Genomic DNA, 21028 nt, shown 5'->3' on the forward strand with positions numbered 1-21028 from the left:
GTAAATGTGACACCTCTCTAGTTGGTGTTGTGTTCACTGCCCCTCAGTAAATGTGACACCTCTCTAGTTGGTGTTGTGTTCACTGCCCTCGTACATGTGACACACCTCTCTAGTTGGTGTTGTGTTCACTGCCCCTGATAATGTGACACCTCTCTAGTTGGTGTTGTGTTCACTGCCCCTTAGTAAATGTGACACCTCTAGTTGGTGTTGTGTTCACTGCCCCTCAGTAAATGGGACACACCTCTAGTTGGTGTTGTGTTCACTGCCCCTCAGTAAATGTGACACCTCTCTAGTGGTGTTGTGTTCATGCCCTCAGTAAATGGGACACACCTCTCTAGTTGGTGTTGTGTTCACTGCCCCTCAGTAAATGTGACACACCTCTCTAGTTGGTGTTGTGTTCACTGCCCCTCAGTAAATTGACACCTCTCTAGTTGGTGTTGTGTTCACTGCCCCTCAGTAAATGTGACACACCTCTCTAGTTGGTGTTGTGTTCACTGCCCCTCAGTAAATGTGACACACCTCTCTAGTTGGTGTTGTGTTCACTGCCCCTCAGTAAATGTGACACACCTCTCTAGTTGGTGTTGTGTTCACTGCCCCTCAGTAAATGTGACACCTCTCTAGTTGGTGTTGTGTTCACTGCCCCTCAGTAAATGTGACACCTCTCTAGTTGGTGTTGTGTTCACTGCCCCTGAGTAAATGTGACACCTCTCTAGTTGGTGTTGTGTTCACTGCCCCTTAGTAAATGTGACACCTCTCTAGTGGTGTTGTGTTCACTGCCCCTCAGTAAATGGGACACACCTCTCTAGTTGGTGTTGTTTCACTGCCCCTCAGTAAATGTGACACCTCTCTAGTTGGTGTTGTGTTCACTGCCCCTCAGTAAATGGGACACACCTCTCTAGTTGGTGTTGTGTTCACTGCCCCTCAGTAAATGTGACACACCTCTCTAGTTGGTGTTGTGTTCACTGCCCCTCAGTAAATGTGACACCTCTCTAGTTGGTGTTGTGTTCACTGCCCCCTCAGTAAAATGTGACAACCTCTCTCGTGTAGGTGGTTGTTGTTCCCTGCCCCTTAGTAAATGTACACCATCTCTAGTTGTGTGTTGTGTTCACTGCGCCCCTCAGTAAATGGGACACACCTCTCTATTGGTGTTGTGTTCACTGAGCCACCTCAGTAAATGTGACCCTCTCTAGTTGGTGTTGTGTTCACTGCCCCTCAGTAAATGGGACAACCCTCTCTCTTTGGTGTTTGTGTTCACTGCCCTGGCCCATCGTAAATGTGACACAACCTCTCTAGTTGGTGTTGTGTGCACTGCCCCTCAGTAAATGTGACACCTCTCTAGTTGGTGTTGTGTTCACTGCCCTCAAGTAAGGTGACACCTCTCTGTTGGTGTTGTGTTCACTGCCCCCCTTAGTAAATGTGGACACCCTCTCTAGTTGGTGTTGTGTTCACTGCCCCCCTCAGTAAATGTTACACCGTCTCTAGTTGGTGTTGTGTTCACTGCCCCTCAGTAAATGGGACACACCTCTCTAGTTGGTGTTGTGTTCACTGCCCCTCAGTAAATGTGACACCTCTCTAGTTGGTGTTGTGTTCACTGCCCCTCAGTAAATGTGACACCTCTCTAGTTGGTGTTGTGTTCACTGCCCCTCAGTAAATGTGACACCTCTCTAGTTGGTGTTGTGTTCACTGCCCCTCAGTAAATGTGACACCTCTCTAGTTGGTGTTGTGTTCACTGCCCCTCAGTAAATGGGACACACCTCTCTAGTTGGTGTTGTGTTCACTGCCCCTCAGTAAATGTGACACACCTCTCTAGTTGGTGTTGTGTTCACTGCCCCTCAGTAAATGGGACACACCTCTCTAGTTGGTATTGTGTTCACTGCCCCTCAGTAAATGTGACACACCTCTCTAGTTGGTGTTGTGTTCACTGCCCCTGAGTAAATGTGACACCTCTCTAGTTGGTGTTGTGTTCACTGCCCCTCAGTACATGTGACACACCTCTCTAGTTGGTGTTGTGTTCACTGCCCCTCAGTAAATGTGACACCTCTCTAGTTGGTGTTGTGTTCACTGCCCCTCAGTAAATGGGACACACCTCTCTAGTTGGTGTTGTGTTCACTGCCCCTCAGTAAATGTGACACACCTCTCTAGTTGGTGTTGTGTTCACTGCCCCTCAGTAAATGTGACACACCTCTCTAGTTGGTGTTGTGTTCACTGCCCCTCAGTAAATGTGACACCTCTCTAGTTGGTGTTGTGTTCACTGCCCCTCAGTACATGTGACACACCTCTCTAGTTGGTGTTGTGTTCACTGCCCCTCACTAAATGTGACACCTCTCTAGTTGGTGTTGTGTTCACTGCCCCTCAGTAAATGGGACACACCTCTCTAGTTGGTGTTGTGTTCACTGCCCCTCAGTAAATGTGACACACCTCTCTAGTTGGTGTTGTGTTCACTGCCCCTCAGTAAATGTGACACCTCTCTAGTTGGTGTTGTGTTCACTGCCCCTCAGTAAATGTGACACCTCTCTAGTTAGTGTTGTGTTCACTGCCCCTCAGTAAATGTGACACCTCTCTAGTTGGTGTTGTGTTCACTGCCCCTCAGTAAATGTGACACCTCTCTAGTTGGTGTTGTGTTCACTGCCCCTCAGTAAATGTGACACCTCTCTAGTTGGTGTTGTGTTCACTGCCCCTGAGTAAATGTGACACCTCTCTAGTTGGTGTTGTGTTCACTGCCCCTTAGTAAATGTGACACCTCTCTAGTTGGTGTTGTGTTCACTGCCCCTCAGTAAATGGGACACACCTCTCTAGTTGGTGTTGTGTTCACTGCCCCTCAGTAAATGTGACACCTCTCTAGTTGGTGTTGTGTTCACTGCCCCTCAGTAAATGGGACACACCTCTCTAGTTGGTGTTGTGTTCACTGCCCCTCAGTAAATGTGACACACCTCTCTAGTTGGTGTTGTGTTCACTGCCCCTCAGTAAATGTGACACCTCTCTAGTTGGTGTTGTGTTCACTGCCCCTCAGTAAATGTGACACCTCTCTAGTTGGTGTTGTGTTCACTGCCCCTCAGTAAATGTGACACACCTCTCTAGTTGGTGTTGTGTTCACTGCCCCTCAGTAAATGTGACACACCTCTCTAGTTGGTGTTGTGTTCACTGCCCCTCAGTAAATGTGACACACCTCTCTAGTTGGTGTTGTGTTCACTGCCCCTCAGTAAATGTGACTCACTGGTTCTTCTGCAGGTCAAACAGGAAGTGCTGCCCTCTCATCTGCAGCTCAAACTGCAGCGTGTCAGGATGACCGGCCTGAAACACAGGAAGTCAGATAAATAAATGCATCATCTGTAGTCATTGTAAGATAAAAGACTACGTTTCCCACAATGCAGAGTGCCTCCTGTACTGTTGAAGACATTTCATCATTGTTACTTTAACACCCATGTATAAATATATATTTAAATACACACATTTTTTGGGTTATATCTTGTAAGTAAATGTTCAAAGAAAAATACCACAAAAAATATCTGAAAAGTTTGGATAAAAAAAAAAAAAACATTATTCAAAGAATACAAATAGTCTTTTAAAAAAAAAAAAATGTAGTTAATTAGTTAATAATATGAATGTAGTCTCCCCTTCATCAGGGCTTCCTGTCTCCTGTCCTTTAGGATGTGGGCGGGGCTAAGTACATCCGTTATCCAATCAGAGAGCTTCCTGCCCCTTAATAGAGCTGCTCTGTGAAGGAGTCACTTCCTACTACGCTTTCTCCTCTGTGTGTGTGTGTGTGTGTGTGTGTGTGTGTGTGTGTGTGTGTGTGTGTGTGTGTGTGTGTGTGTGCGCGTGTGCGCGTCAATGACCAGTCCAATGATTGTTATCTATTCATTGATATCAATCTATATTATTATAGCAGGTACTACATTATTTGTGTCAAGTGCAAAGAGAAATACAATTAAGAGTTCAATAGAAGATCTCAGTTCTGACTTTTACTGGAAATCTCAGAATTAAGAGTTAAAAAAGAAAAAGGGAAAAATTCTGACTTTTCTAGAAATCTCACAATTTGACTTTTTCTGAAAATCAAAATGAATACAATTTTCTTCATAATTAGGACCAATCACAACAGAGCTGTCCAGCTAACCAATCTGAACATCAGCAGGAGAGGACTCTTTAAAGTAGAGACACTACATACTGATATACACCTGAACATCAGCAGGAGAGGACTCTTTAAAGTAGAGACACTACATACTGATATACACCTGAACATCAGCAGGAGAGGACTCTTTAAAGTAGAGACACTACATACTGATATACACCTGAACATCAGCAGGAGAGGACTCTTTAAAGTAGAGACACTACATACTGATATACACCTGAACATCAGCAGGAGAGGACTCTTTAAAGTAGAGACACTATACACTGATATACACCTGAACATCAGCAGGAGAGGACTCTTTAAAGTAGAGACACTACATACTGATATACACCTGAACATCAGCAGGAGAGGACTCTTTAAAGTAGAGACACTACATACTGATATACACCTGAACATCAGCAGGAGAGGACTCTTTAAAGTAGAGACACTACATACTGATATACACCTGAACATCAGCAGGAGAGGACTCTTTAAAGTAGAGACACTACATACTGATATACACCTGAACATCAGCAGGAGAGGACTCTTTAAAGTAGAGACACTACATACTGATATACACCTGAACATCAGCAGGAGAGGACTCTTTAAAGTAGAGACACTACATACTGATATACACCTGAACATCAGCAGGAGAGGACTCTTTAAAGTAGAGACACTACATACTGATATACACCTGAACATCAGCAGGAGAGGACTCTTTAAATATTATCTTTACTTTCTGGTTCAGTCTCTCTGTATGGACTCTCACTGTTTCAGGAGGAATGTAACCCTCCTCCTCTCTTCTTCTGTGGTGCCGGCCTCGCCCAGAGTCTGACATCATCCGGAAACATGACCTCATCAGTAACACTCAGAGGGTGAGGGACTGTAAGAGCTGAGATTAAAACCAACGGAGAAACCAGAGCTAATGAAGCTTCAACTGTGTGTGTGTGTGTGTGTGTGTGTGTGTGTGTGTGTGTGTGTGTGTGTGTGTGTGTGTGTGTGTGTGTGTGTGTAGGGAGCAATTCAGCGATAACACAATAAGCGGATGGTAACTTATAAACATGGAGGAACACGTTATGATTATTTGTTAAACAGTTCCACAGCTCCATGTTTCACGTCGTCTCATTTATCCACAGATCTTCAGTGAAAACATGAACATTTTAACTTAAGATTCAATTAATTAACAATCTGAATTATTTCTGATTCTGATGAACGGAGGACAGTTTCAGCTCTAATGTGTTTAAGCTGCGGTGGTTTCTCCCTGGACTTTAAGAGGTCAGTGAACGCCTCCTCATCAGGAACAATGCTTTTGTAGATACTTGGCGTTCTGACCTGAACATGACTCAACACACACACACACACACACACACACACCACACACACCACACAAACACACACACAACACACACACACACACAAACACACACACACACACACCCACACACACACACACAACACACACACACACACACACACACACACACACACACACACACACACACACACACCACACACACCCTCTATCCTGCACACAATGCCCCCCCCCTCAGAGTACAGGGTGGGGAAAACAAACACGCCTCGGAGGGGATTTCTGCTCATTTAGAGAAACACCCAAAATAAATCTCTGATATCAGAATCAAGGTCTAGATTTTAGATTTAACATTATTGAAACAATAATAATAATAATAATAATATCAGTATGTAGTGTCTCTACTTTAAAGAGTCCTCTCCTGCTGATGTTCAGGTGTATATCAGTATGTAGTGTCTCTACTTTAAAGAGTCCTCTCCTGCTGATGTTCAGGTGTATATCAGTATGTAGTGTCTCTACTTTAAAGAGTCCTCTCCTGCTGATGTTCAGGTGTATATCAGTATGTTGTCTCTACTTTAAAGAGTCCTCTCCTGCTGATGTTCAGGTGTATATCAGTATGTAGTGTCTCTACTTTAAAGAGTCCTCTCCTGCTGATGTTCAGGTGTATATCAGTATGTAGTGTCTCTACTTTAAAGAGTCCTCTCCTGCTGATGTTCAGGTGTATATCAGTATGTAGTGTCTCTACTTTAAAGAGTCCTCTCCTGCTGATGTTCAGGTGTATATCAGTATGTAGTGTCTCTACTTTAAAGAGTCCTCTCCTGCCTGATTGTTCAGGTGTATATCAGTATGTAGTGTCTCTACTTTAAAGAGTCCTCTCCTGCTGATGTTCAGGTGTATATCAGTATGTAGTGTCTCTACTTTAAAGAGTCCTCTCCTGCTGATGTTCAGGTTGTATATCAGTATGTAGTGTCTCTACTTTAAAGAGTCCTCTCCTGCTGATGTTCAGGTGTTATATCAGTATGTAGTGTCTCTACTTTAAAGAGTCCTCTCCTGCTGATGTTCAGGTGTATATCAGTATGTAGTTGTCTCTTACTTTAAGAGTCCTCTCCTGCTGTTCAGTGTATTCAGTATGTAGTCCTCTACTTACGAGTCCCTCTCCGCTGTGTTCAGGTGTATATCAGTATGTGTCTCTACTTTAAAGAGTTAGAGTCCTCTCCTGCTGATGTTCAGGTGTATATCAGTATGTAGTGTCTCTACTTTAAAGAGTCCTCTCCTGCTGATGTTCAGGTGTATATCAGTATGTAGTGTCTCTACTTTAAAGAGTCATCTCCTGCTGATGTTCAGGTGTATATCAGTATGTAGTGTCTCTACTTTAAAGAGTCCTCTCCTGCTGATGTTCAGGTGTAATATCAGTATGTAGTGGTCTCTACTTTAAAGAGTCCTCTCCTGCTGATGTTCAGGTGTATATCAGTATGTAGTGTCTCTACTTTAAAGAGTCCTCTCCTGCTGATGTTCAGGTGTATATCAGTATGTAGTGTCTCTACTTTAAAGAGTCCTCTCCTGCTGATGTTCAGAGTGTATATCAGTATGTAGTGTCTCTACTTTAAAGAGTCCTCTCCTGCTGATGTCAGGTGTATATCAGTATGTAGTGTCTCTACTTTAAAGAGTCCTCTCCTGCTGATGTTCAGGTGTATATCAGTATGTAGTGTCTCTACTTTAAAGAGTCCTCTCCTGCTGATGTTCAGGTGTATATCAGTATGTAGTGTCTCTACTTTAAAAGAGTCCTCTCCTGCTGATGTTTCAGGTGTATATCAGTATGTAGTGTCTCTACTTTAAAGAGTCCTCTCCTGCTGATGTTCAGGTGTATATCAGTATGTAGTGTCTCTACTTTAAAGAGTCCTCTCCTGCTGATGTTCAGGTGTATATCAGTAGTAGTGTCTCTACTTTAAAGAGTCCTCTCCTGCTGATGTTCAGTGTTATCAGTATGTAGTGTCTCTTACTTTAAAGAGTCCTCTCCTGCTGATGTTCAGGTGTATATCAGTATGTAGTGTCTCTACTTTAAAGAGTCCTCTCCTGCTGATGTTCAGGTGTATATCAGTATGTAGTGTCTCTACTTTAAAGAGTCCTCTCCTGCTGATGTTCAGGTGTTATATCAGTATGTAGTGTCTCTACTTAAAGAGTCCTCTCCTGCTGATGTTCAAGTGTTTATCAGTATGTAGTGTCTCTACTTTAAAGAGTCCTCTCCTGCTGATGTTCAGGTGTATATCAGTATGTAGTGTCTCTACTTTAAAGAGTCCTCTCCTGCTGATGTTCAGGTGTATATCAGTATGTAGTGTCTCTACTTTAAAGAGTCCTCTCCTGCTGATGTTCAGGTGTATATCAGTATGTAGTGGTCTCTACTTTAAAGAGTCCTCACCTGCTGATGTTCAGGTGTTATATCAGTATGTAGTGTCCTCTACTTTAAAGAGTCCTCTCCTGCTGATGTTCAGGTGTATATCAGTATGTAGTGTCTCTACTTTAAAGAGTCCTCTCCTGCTGATGTTCAGGTGTATATCAGTATGTAGTGTCTCTACTTTAAAGAGTCCTCTCCTGCTGATGTTCAGGTGTATATCAGTTATGTAGTGTCTCTACTTTAAAGAGTCCTCTCCTGCTGATGTTCAGGTGTTATCAGTATGTAGTGTCTCTACTTTAAAGAGTCCTCTCCTGCTGATGTTCAGGTGTATATCAGTATGTAGTGTCTCTACTTTAAAGAGTCCTCTCCTGCTGATGTTCAAGTGTATATCAGTATGTAGTGTCTCTACTTTAAAGAGTCCTCTCCTGCTGATGTTCAGGTGTATATCAGTATGTAGTGTCTCTACTTTAAAGAGTCCTCTCCTGCTGATGTTCAGGTGTATATCAGTATGTAGTGTCTCTACTTTAAGAGTCCTCTCCTGCTGATGTTCAGGTGTATATCAGTATGTAGTGTCTCTACTTTAAAGAGTCCTCTCCTGCTGATGTTCAGGTGTTATATCAGTATGTAGTGTCTCTACTTTAAAGAGTCCTCTCCTGCTGATGTTCAGGTGTATATCAGTATGTAGTGTCTCTACTTTAAAGAGTCCTCTCCTGCTGATGTTCAGGTGTTATATCAGTATGTAGTGTCTCTACTTTAAAGAGTCCTCTCCTGCTGATGTTCAGGTTGTATATCAGTATGTAGTGTCTCTACTTTAAAGAGTCCTCTCCTGCTGATGTTCAGGTGTATATCAGTATGTAGTGTCTCTACTTTAAAGAGTCCTCTCCTGCTGATGTTCAGGTGTATATCAGTATGTAGTGTCTCTACTTTTAAAGAGTCCTCTCCTGCTGATGTTCAGGTGTATATCAGTATGTAGTGTCTCTACTTTAAAGAGTCCTCTCCTGCTGATGTTCAGGTGTATATCAGTATGTAGTGTCTCTACTTTAAAGAGTCCTCTCCTGCTGATGTTCAGGTGTATATCAGTATGTAGTGTCTCTACTTTAAAGAGTCCTCTCCTGCTGATGTTCAGGTGTATATCAGTATGTAGTGTCTCTACTTTAAAGAGTCCTCTCCTGCTGATGTTCAGGTGTATATCAGTATGTAGTGTCTCTACTTTAAAGAGTCCTCTCCTGCTGATGTTCAGGTGTATATCAGTATGTAGTGTCTCTACTTTAAAGAGTCCTCTCCTGCTGATGTTCAGGTGTATATCAGTATGTAGTGTCTCTACTTTAAAGAGTCCTCTCCTGCTGATGTTCAGGTGTTTATCAGTATGTAGTGTCTCTACTTTAAAGAGTCCTCTCCTGCTGATGTTCAGGTGTATATCAGTATGTAGTGTCTCTACTTTAAAGAGTTCCTCTCCTGCTGATGTTCAGGTGTATATCAGTATGTAGTGTCTCTACTTTAAAGAGTCCTCTCCTGCTGATGTTCAGGTGTATATCAGTATGTAGTGTCTCTACTTTAAAGAGTCCTCTCCTGCTGATGTTCAGGTGTATTATCAGTATGTAGTGTCTCTACTTTAAAGAGTCCTCTCCTGCTGATGTTCAGGTGTATATCAGTATGTAGTGTCTCTACTTAAAGAGTCCTCTCCTGCTGATGTTCAGGTGTATATCAGTATGTAGTGTCTCTACTTTAAAGAGTCCTCTCCTGCTGATGTTCAGGTGTATATCAGTATGTAGTGTCTCTACTTTAAAGAGTCCTCTCCTGCATGTTCAGGTGTATATCAGTATGTGTGTCTCTACTTTAAAGAGTCCTCTCCTGCTGATGTTCAGGTGTATATCAGTATGTAGTGTCTCTACTATAAAGAGTCCTCTCCTGCTGATGTTCAGGTGTATATCAGTATGTAGTGTCTCTACTTTAAAGAGTCCTCTCCTGCTGATGTTCAGTGTTTATCAGTATGTAGTGTCTCTACTTTAAAGAGTCCTCCTCTGATGTTCAGTGTATATCAGTATGTAGTGTCTCTACTTTAAAGAGTCCTCTCCTGCTGATGTTCAGGTGTATATCAGTATGTAGGTCTCTACTTTAAAGAGTTCCTCTCCTGCTGATGTTCAGGTGTATATCAGTATGTAGTGTCTCTACTTTAAAGAGTCCTCTCCTGCTGATGTTTCAGGTGTTATCAGTATGTAGTGTCTCTACTTTAAGAGTCCTCCTCCTGCTGATGTTCAGGTGTATATCAGTATGTAGTGTCTCTACTTTAAAGAGTCCTCTCCTGCTGATGTTCAGGTGTATATCAGTATGTAGTGTCTCTACTTTAAAGAGTCCTCTCCTGCTGATGTTCAGGTGTATATCAGTATGTAGTGTCTCTACTTTAAAGAGTCCTCTCCTGCTGATGTTCAAGGTGTATATCAGTATGTAGTGTCTCTACTTTAAAGAGTCCTCTCCTGCTGATGTTCAGGTGTATATCAGTATGTAGTGTCTCTACTTTAAAGAGTCCTCTCCTGCTGATGTTCAGGTGTATATCAGTATGTAGTGTCTCTACTTTAAAGAGTCCTCTCCTGCTGATGTTCAGGTGTATATCAGTATGTAGTGTCTCTACTTTAAAGAGTCCTCTCCTGCTGATGTTCAGGTGTATATCAGTATGTAGTGTCTCTACTTTAAAGAGTCCTCTCCTGCTGATGTTCAGGTGTATATCAGTATGTAGTGTCTCTACTTTAAAGAGTCCTCTCCTGCTGATGTTCAGGTGTATATCAGTATGTAGTGTCTCTACTTTAAAGAGTCCTCTCCTGCTGATGTTCAGGTGTATATCAGTATGTAGTGTCTCTACTTTAAAGAGTCCCTCCTGCTGATGTTCAGGTGTATATCAGTATGTAGTGTCTCTACTTTAAAGAGTCCTCTCCTGCTGATGTTCAAGTGTTTATCAGTATGTAGTGTCTCTACTTTAAAGAGTCCTCTCCTCTGATGTTCAGGTGTATATCAGTATGTAGTGTCTCTACTTTAAAGAGTCCTCTCCTGCTGATGTTCAAGTGTTTATCAGTATGTAGTGTCTCTACTTTAAAGAGTCCTCTCCTCTGATGTTCAGGTGTATATCAGTATGTAGTGTCTCTTCTTTAAAGAGTCCTCTCCTGCTGATGTTCAGGTGTATATCAGTATGTAGTGTCTCTACTTTAAAGAGTCCTCTCCTGCTGATGTTCAGGTGTATATCAGTATGTAGTGTCTCTACTTTAAAGAGTCCTCTCCTGCTGATGTTCAGGTGTATATCAGTATGTAGTGTCTCTACTTTAAAGAGTCCTCTCCTGCTGATGTTCAAGTGTTTATCAGTATGTAGTGTCTCTACTTTAAAGAGTCCTCTCCTGCTGATGTTCAGGTGTATATCAGTATGTAGTGTCTCTACTTTAAAGAGTTCTCTCCTGCTGATGTTCAGGTGTATATCAGTATGTAGTGTCTCTACTTTAAAGAGTCCTCTCCTGCTGATGTTCAGCTGTATATCAGTATGTAGTGTCTCTACTTTAAAGAGTCCTCTCCTGCTGATGTTCAGGTGTATATCAGTATGTAGTGTCTCTACTTTAAAGAGTCCTCTCCTGCTGATGTTCAGGTGTATATCAGTATGTAGTGTCTCTACTTTAAAGAGTCCTCTCCTGCTGATGTTCAGCTGTATATCAGTATGTAGTGTCTCTACTTTAAAGAGTCCTCTCCTGCTGATGTTCAGGTGTATATCAGTATGTAGTGTCTCTACTTTAAAGAGTCCTCTCCTGCTGATGTTCAGGTGTATCTTTCATTTTGTCTCATGATTGTATTTACATTTTTCGACTCAAAATCTGAAATAGTTCAACTTTACGTCTTCAAATAATGAATTGTATCCCACCAATAATCCAAATGAAACATCCACCAGGGAATAGTTTGAGCTTTTCCAATTCACTTCCTGTCTTTATAATGAATTGACTTGAAAAACCATGAAGTTAATAATTCAGCCATTTAAAAGTTGCTGTGTGTTTGGTGTTCTGCTCATCTACCGGTTGAACAGGAAATGATGTCAGATCTGCTGTCAGCTGCACAGGAAGTGTCCGTCCTCTAACACCCTCCCCCCCTCCTGATGAAACGTTGCCTGCCTTCCTGTCTCTTATGACTGAAACACTCCCGACCGTTAATGAAGAGAGACTTCCTGCCACTGAAATATACAAAAGCGTCTTCCTGACGAGAGACAGAACGCTTTGAATAACTTTATTTAAACAGAGATCCATTACACATGAGGAGAACCAGATCAAGGCAGAGAGATGGTGGACTTCCTCACTTCAAGTCTGCCAGGAAATCATACAACGAATATTCAACGGGATGCATCAAATAAAAGAAAGATTACTCCTTAACAGCCAATCATATCCCTGGATAATGGAGACCAACAGCAAATGACATCCCTTGATAATGGAGACCAACAGCCAATGACATCCCTTGATAATGGAGACCAACAGCCAATGACATCCCTTGATAATGGAGACCAACAGCCAATGACATCCCTTGATAATGGAGACCAACAGCCAATGACATCCCTTGATAATGGAGACCAACAGCCAATGACATCCCTTGATAATGGAGACCAACAGCCAATCATATCCCTGGATAATGGAGACCAACAGCAAATGACATCCCTGGATAATGGAGACCAACAGCCAATGACATCCCTTGATAATGGAGACCAACAGCCAATGACATCCCTTGATAATGGAGACCAACAGCCAATGACATCCCTGGATAATGGAGACCAACAGCCAATGACATCCCTTGATAATGGAGACCAACAGCCAATGACATCCCTGGATAATGGAGACCAACAGCCAATGACATCCCTTGATAATGGAGACCAACAGCCAATAATATCCCTTGATAATGGAGACCAACAGCCAATGACATCCCTGGATAATAGAGACCAACAGCCAATGACATCCCTGGATAATGGAGACCAACAGCCAATGACATCCCTTGATAATGGAGACCAACAGCCAATGACATCCCTGGATAATAGAGACCAACAGCCAATGACATCCCTGGATAATGGAGACCAACAGCCAATAATATCCCTGGATAATAGAGACCAACAGCCAATCATATCCCTGGATAATGGAGACCAACAGCCAATGACATCCCTGGATAATGGAGACCAACAGCCAATAATATCCCTGGATAATAGAGACCAACAGCCAATCATATCCCTGGATAATGGAGACCAACAGCCAATGACATCCCTGGATAATGGAGACCAACAGCCAATAATATCCCTGGATAATGGAGACCAACAGCCAATTACATCCCTGGATAATGGAGACCAACAGCCAATAATATCCCTGGATAATAGAGACCAACAGCCAATCATATCCCTGGATAATGGAGACCAACAGCCAATGACATCCCTGGATAATGGAGACCAACAGCCAATGACATCCCTGGATAATGGAGACCAACAGCCAATCATATCCCTGGATAATGGAGACCAACAGCCAATGACATCCCTGGATAATAGAGACCAACAGCCAATGACATCCCTGGATAATAGAGACCAACAGCCAATGACATCCCTTGATAATGGAGACCAACAGCCAATCATATCCCTTGATAATGGAGACCAATAGCCAATGACATCCCTGGATAATGGAGACCAACAGCCAATGACATCCCTTGATAATGGAGACCAACAGCCAATCATATCCCTGGATAATAGAGACCAACAGCCAATCATATCCCTGGATAATGGAGACCAACAGCCAATAATATCCCTTGATAATGGAGACCAACAGCCAATGACATCCCTTGATAATGGAGACCAACAGCCAATAATATCCCTTGATAATGGAGACCAACAGCCAATGACATCCCTGGATAATAGAGACCAACAGCCAATGACATCCCTGGATAATGGAGACCAACAGCCAATGACATCCCTTGATAATGGAGACCAACAGCCAATGACATCCCTGGATAATAGAGACCAACAGCCAATGACATCCCTGGATAATGGAGACCAACAGCCAATCATATCCCTGGATAATGGAGACCAACAGCCAATGACATCCCTGGATAATGGAGACCAACAGCCAATGACATCCCTGGATAATGGAGACCAACAGCCAATGACATCCCTGGATAATGGAGACCAACAGCCAATGACATCCCTTGATAATGGAGACCAACAGCCAATGACATCCCTGGATAATGGAGACCAACAGCCAATAATATCCCTTGATAATGGAGACCAATAGCCAATGACATCCCTGGATAATGGAGACCAACAGCCAATGACATCCCTTGATAATGGAGACCAACAGCCAATCATATCCCTGGATAATAGAGACCAACAGCCAATCATATCCCTGGATAATGGAGACCAACAGCCAATGACATCCCTGGATAATGGAGACCAACAGCCAATGACATCCCTTGATAATGGAGACCAACAGCCAATCATATCCCTGGATAATAGAGACCAACAGCCAATGACATCCCTGGATAATGGAGACCAACAGCCAATCATATCCCTGGATAATGGAGAGCCAATCATACCTGCAGAGCTTCAGCGAGGCTCCTCCTCTCTCCGTCCACCAGGATGAAGGGACGGGTTTTCTCCAGCAGGGGGCGCCTGTCTGAGCACAAACACGCAGGTCAGCGATTGGTCGGAACGGCAGGATACCGGACAACATTCAGAACACTATGCTAACAGAACATTAGCATTCAGGACTTCTCATTTGATTTGATTAGAACATGTAAAACAATAATCCAAAAAATAATAATAATAATGAAACAAGAGAATTATGAGACTGTACAAACTTCAGCAGTATCAAATTGATAAACTAAAATATTATTGACTTACAAATGATCTATAAACAAATGATCTGATTACACATCTGGAAAGAAGTGGGAAGAAGTTTACACTCATTTATCATTATTACTGGACACCTGATAACGCTGCGCCGTGACAACCAATCAGCAGCAGAGCTACCGTTAGCAGTTAGCGGTTAGCAGTCGAAGTACAGTCGTGCTAAATAACGAGAAGCTAACAGCTAACGAAGTTTCCATTGAGTTGCACTATGCGACGTTCAGGCTCTTAGAACTTGGCGAAAGGTAAATGATTGCTTAACCATGATGTGTTCAATGTCATCTTGTAAAATGTAGTTTCTTTCCCAGCAATATGAAATAGATTTTAGAGAGAATTATGACCGATAAGCGTCTTTGAGCATTAGGAGAAGCGCTATACAACTCGATTCCCTCGAGCTGCACACACAGCTTTGACTGTACTCTTGTTGTGAACTTATTGAACCGTCAGTAAAGCCAGGGCATTTCTCTGAACCTCATTATGAAGTCTACTCAAAGCTCTGTAAACAAAAAGGGTTTAGTTCCACCGTGTTCAGAGCAGCTCTCCTGTGAGAGGAAGGTTTATAGATCTCATGAAACAGTCCTTCTCCTCAGGTAGTCTCTACAGTTATACAGACATAAAGGAAACACCCAGAACAATAACAACCATCGTGTGTGTGTGTGTGTGTGTGTGTGTGTGTGTGTGTGTGTGTGTGTGTGTGTGTGTGTGTGTGTGTGTGTGTGTGTGTGTGTGTGTGTGTGTGTGTGTGTGTGTGTGTGTCGTGTTGGGCACAGAGCACCAGATGAACATCACCCCCCAAACCACTTCAAAACTGTCCAAATCTGACAAGCCAGTATGAGCTATTGCCTGTAGATGCTAATTGAAGCAATGTATGCTACTTGTGTGAATGTCCCAGCATGCAGTCTGCCTATGAGCAGCTACCAGGCTATATATATATATATATATATATATATATATATATCTCCATGCACACATGAACACGGAGTAATCAGACTGAGACGATTCAACAGAGATCTGAGAGATTGTTCAGATTTACTGAGAGGTTTAGTTTAGTTTGTTCTTGTTCAAAATGTAGACGGCGTAGTTTAGTAGCAGAAAGCCTCCACGTGTGATTCCAGAGGAAGGCGTTCAGGTTTCATTCTGATTCACTGCAACTTCTAAACCAATCAGCAGGAAGGTGAGCAGAGGGTTTACCGTTAGCTGCTAGCTTATAGCCTCAGATTAGCTACCTAGCAACGGGCAAGCATCCAATTAAGTTAAAGCTCACACACACACTCACTTTCCCCCACTTACACACACACACGGTCTCACACACACACATATGGTTACACACACACACACACACACACACACACACACACAGTCTCACACACACACGGTCTCACACACACACACACACACAGTCTCCCACACACACACAGTCTCACACACACACGGTCTCACACACACACACACACGGTCTCTCACACACACACACACACAGTCTCACAGTCACACACACACACACACACACACACGGTCTCACACACACACACACACGGTCTCTCACACACACACACACACACAGTCTCACAGTCACACACACACACACACACACACACACACACGGTCTCACACCCACACACACACGGTCTCACACACACACACACACACACACAGTCTCACACTCACACACACGGTCTCACACACACGGTCTCACACTCACACACACACGGTCTCACACACACACACACGGTCTCACACTCACACACACACACGGTCTCACACTCACACACACACGGTCTCACACTCACACACACGGTCTCACACTCACACACACACGGTCTCACACACGGTCTCACACACGGTCTCACACACACACACACGGTCTCACACACGGTCTCACACACACACACACGGTCTCACACACACACACACGGTCTTACACTCACACACACACGGTCTCACACTCACACACGGTCTCACACTCACACACACACACGGTCTCACACTCACACACACACGGTCTCACACTCACACACGGTCTCACACACACACACGGTCTCACACTCACACACACACACGGTCTCACACTCACACACACACGGTCTCACACTCACACACGGTCTCACACTCACACACACGGTCTCACACTCACACACACGGTCTCACACTCACACACACACGGCCTCACACTCACACACGGTCTCACACTCACACACACGGTCTCACACTCACACACACGGTCTCACACTCACACACGGTCTCACACTCACACACACGGTCACACACACACACGGTCACACACTCACACACACACGGTCACACGGTCACACACACACACGGTCTCTCACACCCACACACAGTCTCACTCACACACACACGGTCACACACACGGTCTCACACTCACACACACACACGGTCACACACACACGGTCTCTCGCACACACACACAGTCTCACAGTCACACACACACACACAGGTTCTCACACTCACACACACGGTCTCACACACACACACACACGGTCTCACACTCACTCACACACGGTCTCACACACACACACACGGTCTCACACTCACACACACACGGTCTCACACTCACACACGGTCTCACACACACACACGGTCTCACACTCACACACACACACGGTCTCACACTCACACACACACGGTCTCACACTCACACACGGTCTCACACTCACACACACGGTCTCACACTCACACACACGGTCTCACACACACGGTCACACACACACGGTCTCACACTCACACACGGTCTCACACTCACACACGGTCTCACACTCACACACGGTCTCACACTCACTCACACGGTCACACACACACGGTCACACACTCACACACACGGTCACACACACACGGTCACACACACACGGTCACACACTCACACACACACGGTCACACACACACGGTCTCTCACACCCACACACAGTCTCACTCACACACACACGGTCACACACACACGGTCACACACTCACACACACGGTCACACACACGGTCACACACTCACACACACGGTCACACACACACGGTCACACACACACACGGTCACACACTCACACACACACGGTCACACACACACGGTCTCTCACACCCACACACAGTCTCACTCACACACACACGGTCACACACACACAAACACGGTCTCACACTCACACACACACGGTCACACACACACGGTCTCACACTCACACACGGTCTCACACTCACACACGGTCTCACACTCACACACACGGTCTCACACACACACACACGGTCACACACACACACGGTCACACACTCACACACACACACGGTCACACACACACGGTCACACGCACGGTCACACACACACGGTCTCTCACACCCACACACAGTCTCACTCACACACACGGTCACACACACGGTCTCACACTCACACACACACACGGTCACACACACACACGCACACGGTCTCACACTCACACACGGTCACACACTCACGGTCACACACACACAGTCGCACACTCACACACACACGGTCACACACACGGTCTCACACTCACACACACACGGTCACACACACACGGTCACACACACACACGGTCACACACTCACACACACACGGCAGAGTTCCCGTTAGAATATTTTTTTGCCGGTCAACATGTCCGTTAAAGTTGAAATCTTCCGGACAAAATTAGATAAGTGCCGGTTTAAAGGTCTTCTTTGTTATTTATTGAGCTTTAAAACAAATTGATATGATTCGACATTAAACAAACTAATTATAGTAGATTAACTACATTATTCAAAAGTGTACAGTAATTTACAAAAACGCGGGAATAATAAACGGAGCGCTCTCTCCTTCTCCTGACAGCCCGTCAGTATCATGCAGCTCGCGGATCCAGTAATGAGTGACCCGACAGTAAAACTAAACATATCTATAACTAGTTTAGGTAGTTTGAGAGGTAATTAAAATAGCTACGTGTGATTTTCTAACCTGAAGTGTGTTTTGCTCTGCTCGCCGCTGCAGGGGATCATGCAGAGCTGCGTGTCGACTCGTCAGCAAGCATGCCGATCTCTCTCTCCTGTCAGATTAGACTTTACTCGCATTTATGTCCATATCGATCAGATCTAGCTAGTTCTAGCTAATGATATGACTACCTGCTTGTTAAAAGACACCTAAACAATAAGCGTCGCTATGCAACCGGATGAGGCCACAAAGTATAGCGCAGCATTATGCATTTGTTTACATGCCCACCGGAACCCCGAGGCATTACCAACAGATCAACGCACAATCAACCCATACAGGACATCTCTTTCTCCACATTAAGTGTTAGACATTAGAATTGACAATTTTTGTCTGTCACATACTCTTTTGTCTGTCACATACTATTCTTGTCTGTCACATAAGTGGCGCAACTGATGCGGTATTGCGCTAAGGGAAAATTATTTTGACCGGACATTTTGACCGGAGAGATTTAGATTTGCCGGACTTCAGCATATTTTACCGGTCATTGTCCGGTAATTACCGGATACGGGAAACTCTGACACACGGTCACACACACACGCACACGGTCTCACACTCACACACGGTCACACACACACACACACAGTCTCACACACACACACACGGTCACACACACGGTCTCACACTCACACACACACGGTCTCACACACACACACGGTCACACACGGTCACACACACACGGTCACACACACACGGTCTCTCACACCCACACACAGTCTCACTCACACACACACACGGTCACACACACGGTCTCACACTCACACACACACACGGTCACACGCACACGGTCTCACACTCACACACGGTCTCACACTCACACGGTCACACACTCACGGTCACACACACACAGTCTCACACACACACGGTCACACACACAGTCTCACACTCACACACACACGGTCACACACACACACACACACGGTCTCACACTCACACACGGTCTCACACTCACACGGTCACACACTCACGGTCACACACACAGTCTCACACACGGTCACACACACAGTCTCACACTCACACACACACACACACAGTCTCACACTCACACACGGTCTCACACTCACACACGGTCTCACACTCACACATACGGTCACACACACACACAGTCTCACACACACACACACAGTCTCACACTCACACACACACGGTCACACACACACACACACACAGTCTCACACTCACACACACACGGTCACACACACACACACACAGTCTCACACTCACACACACACGGTCACACACACACCATGCTACCTTCACTTTGAGCTGAATTTGAGCGTTACTCATTTACACTAACACACTTAAGTCATACATCATGTACAGGGGATGTATACAGTATATTATTTGTGTTTAAACAGTGAAACCATATTCTCCGTGTGCTTCATAATGATATATTATAGAATAATAATAACACGTCATCTGAAGGTGCTTCACAGTTCAACCAGAGAGATGCAGAGGTCCTTACATTAACTAGTTATAGTTATGAGACATTTCTACATCATATTGTTGCATCACATTGAACTGTGGTAGACTAACACAGATCTGATGGACTTTTAGCTAAATGTTTTCACTCTTTGTGACTTCACTAGTTTCCTAATGTCAAAGGCTTTATCATCACATGCACAGAGCTCCAGGTCAGACATCTGGAGTCCTGAGCTCCTCCAACAATACAACAAATATATAAGACATTAAACAATACAAATAAAAGAGGTGCATTTTGTTCAAAGTAGCCAAAGCTGTTAAATCAATGATGTGGAGTTAAATGACATGATTTCCCTTTGAATTATAATGGAGTTTAAGAACAAAGCATTGAATGTACTTAAGAAAGTACATTAAAGTGTACTTCAGTACGGTACTTGAGTAAATGTACTCCCCTCCTCTGGATCACACTAACAGCTGATCTCATACATGTAAATACGGTTTGAAAAACGTGGCTAAAAGACTCAAAAACCCGTAAATCGTTACCGGTCAGCCTGTCCCGCGGTGCGTTCAGGGACCGGGCGGCAGTGAAGGCAGCGCTGAGCAGCAGCACGGTGACAGCTCCTGTCATCCTCTCACCGGGAGCAGGTCGCTCTGTGTCCGGTCAAAACAACTCCATGCTGCTCACACCCACCGAGCAGAGGGACCGGGACTCCTCCGGTTCTCTCTTTCTCTCTCTCTCTCCGGTTTTCTGTCTCTCTCTCTCCAATTTTCTGTCTCTCTCTCTCTCTCCAGTTTTCTGTCTCTCTCTCTCCAGTTTTCTGTCTCTCTCTCTCTCCGGTTTTCTCTCCGGTTCTCTCTCTCTCTGGTTGTCCTGTTTATAACAGCGAGGTCGCCTGTCCCTTTAAGAGAGAGAGAGGAGGGGGAGG

The 21028-nt window shown here is 44.4% G+C and overlaps 1 protein-coding gene across 1 annotated transcript; it reads right to left on the reverse strand.

The window, feature by feature from the left end:
• Positions 1-3214: 3214 nt before the first annotated feature.
• Positions 3215-20893, reverse strand: LOC117499246 (disintegrin and metalloproteinase domain-containing protein 15-like; the record flags this gene model as incomplete). The annotated part of the gene is given in 3 exon segments (XM_034151631.1): positions 3215-3291; positions 14389-14468; positions 20646-20893. Coding segments are annotated over 3 exon segments (242 nt in total), but the record flags the coding sequence as incomplete, so codon positions are not given.
• Between the last annotated feature and the right edge of the window lie 135 nt (positions 20894-21028).

This window comes from Trematomus bernacchii, unplaced genomic scaffold, assembly GCF_902827165.1.
Source record: "Trematomus bernacchii unplaced genomic scaffold, fTreBer1.1, whole genome shotgun sequence".
NCBI lineage: Eukaryota > Metazoa > Chordata > Actinopteri > Perciformes > Nototheniidae > Trematomus > Trematomus bernacchii.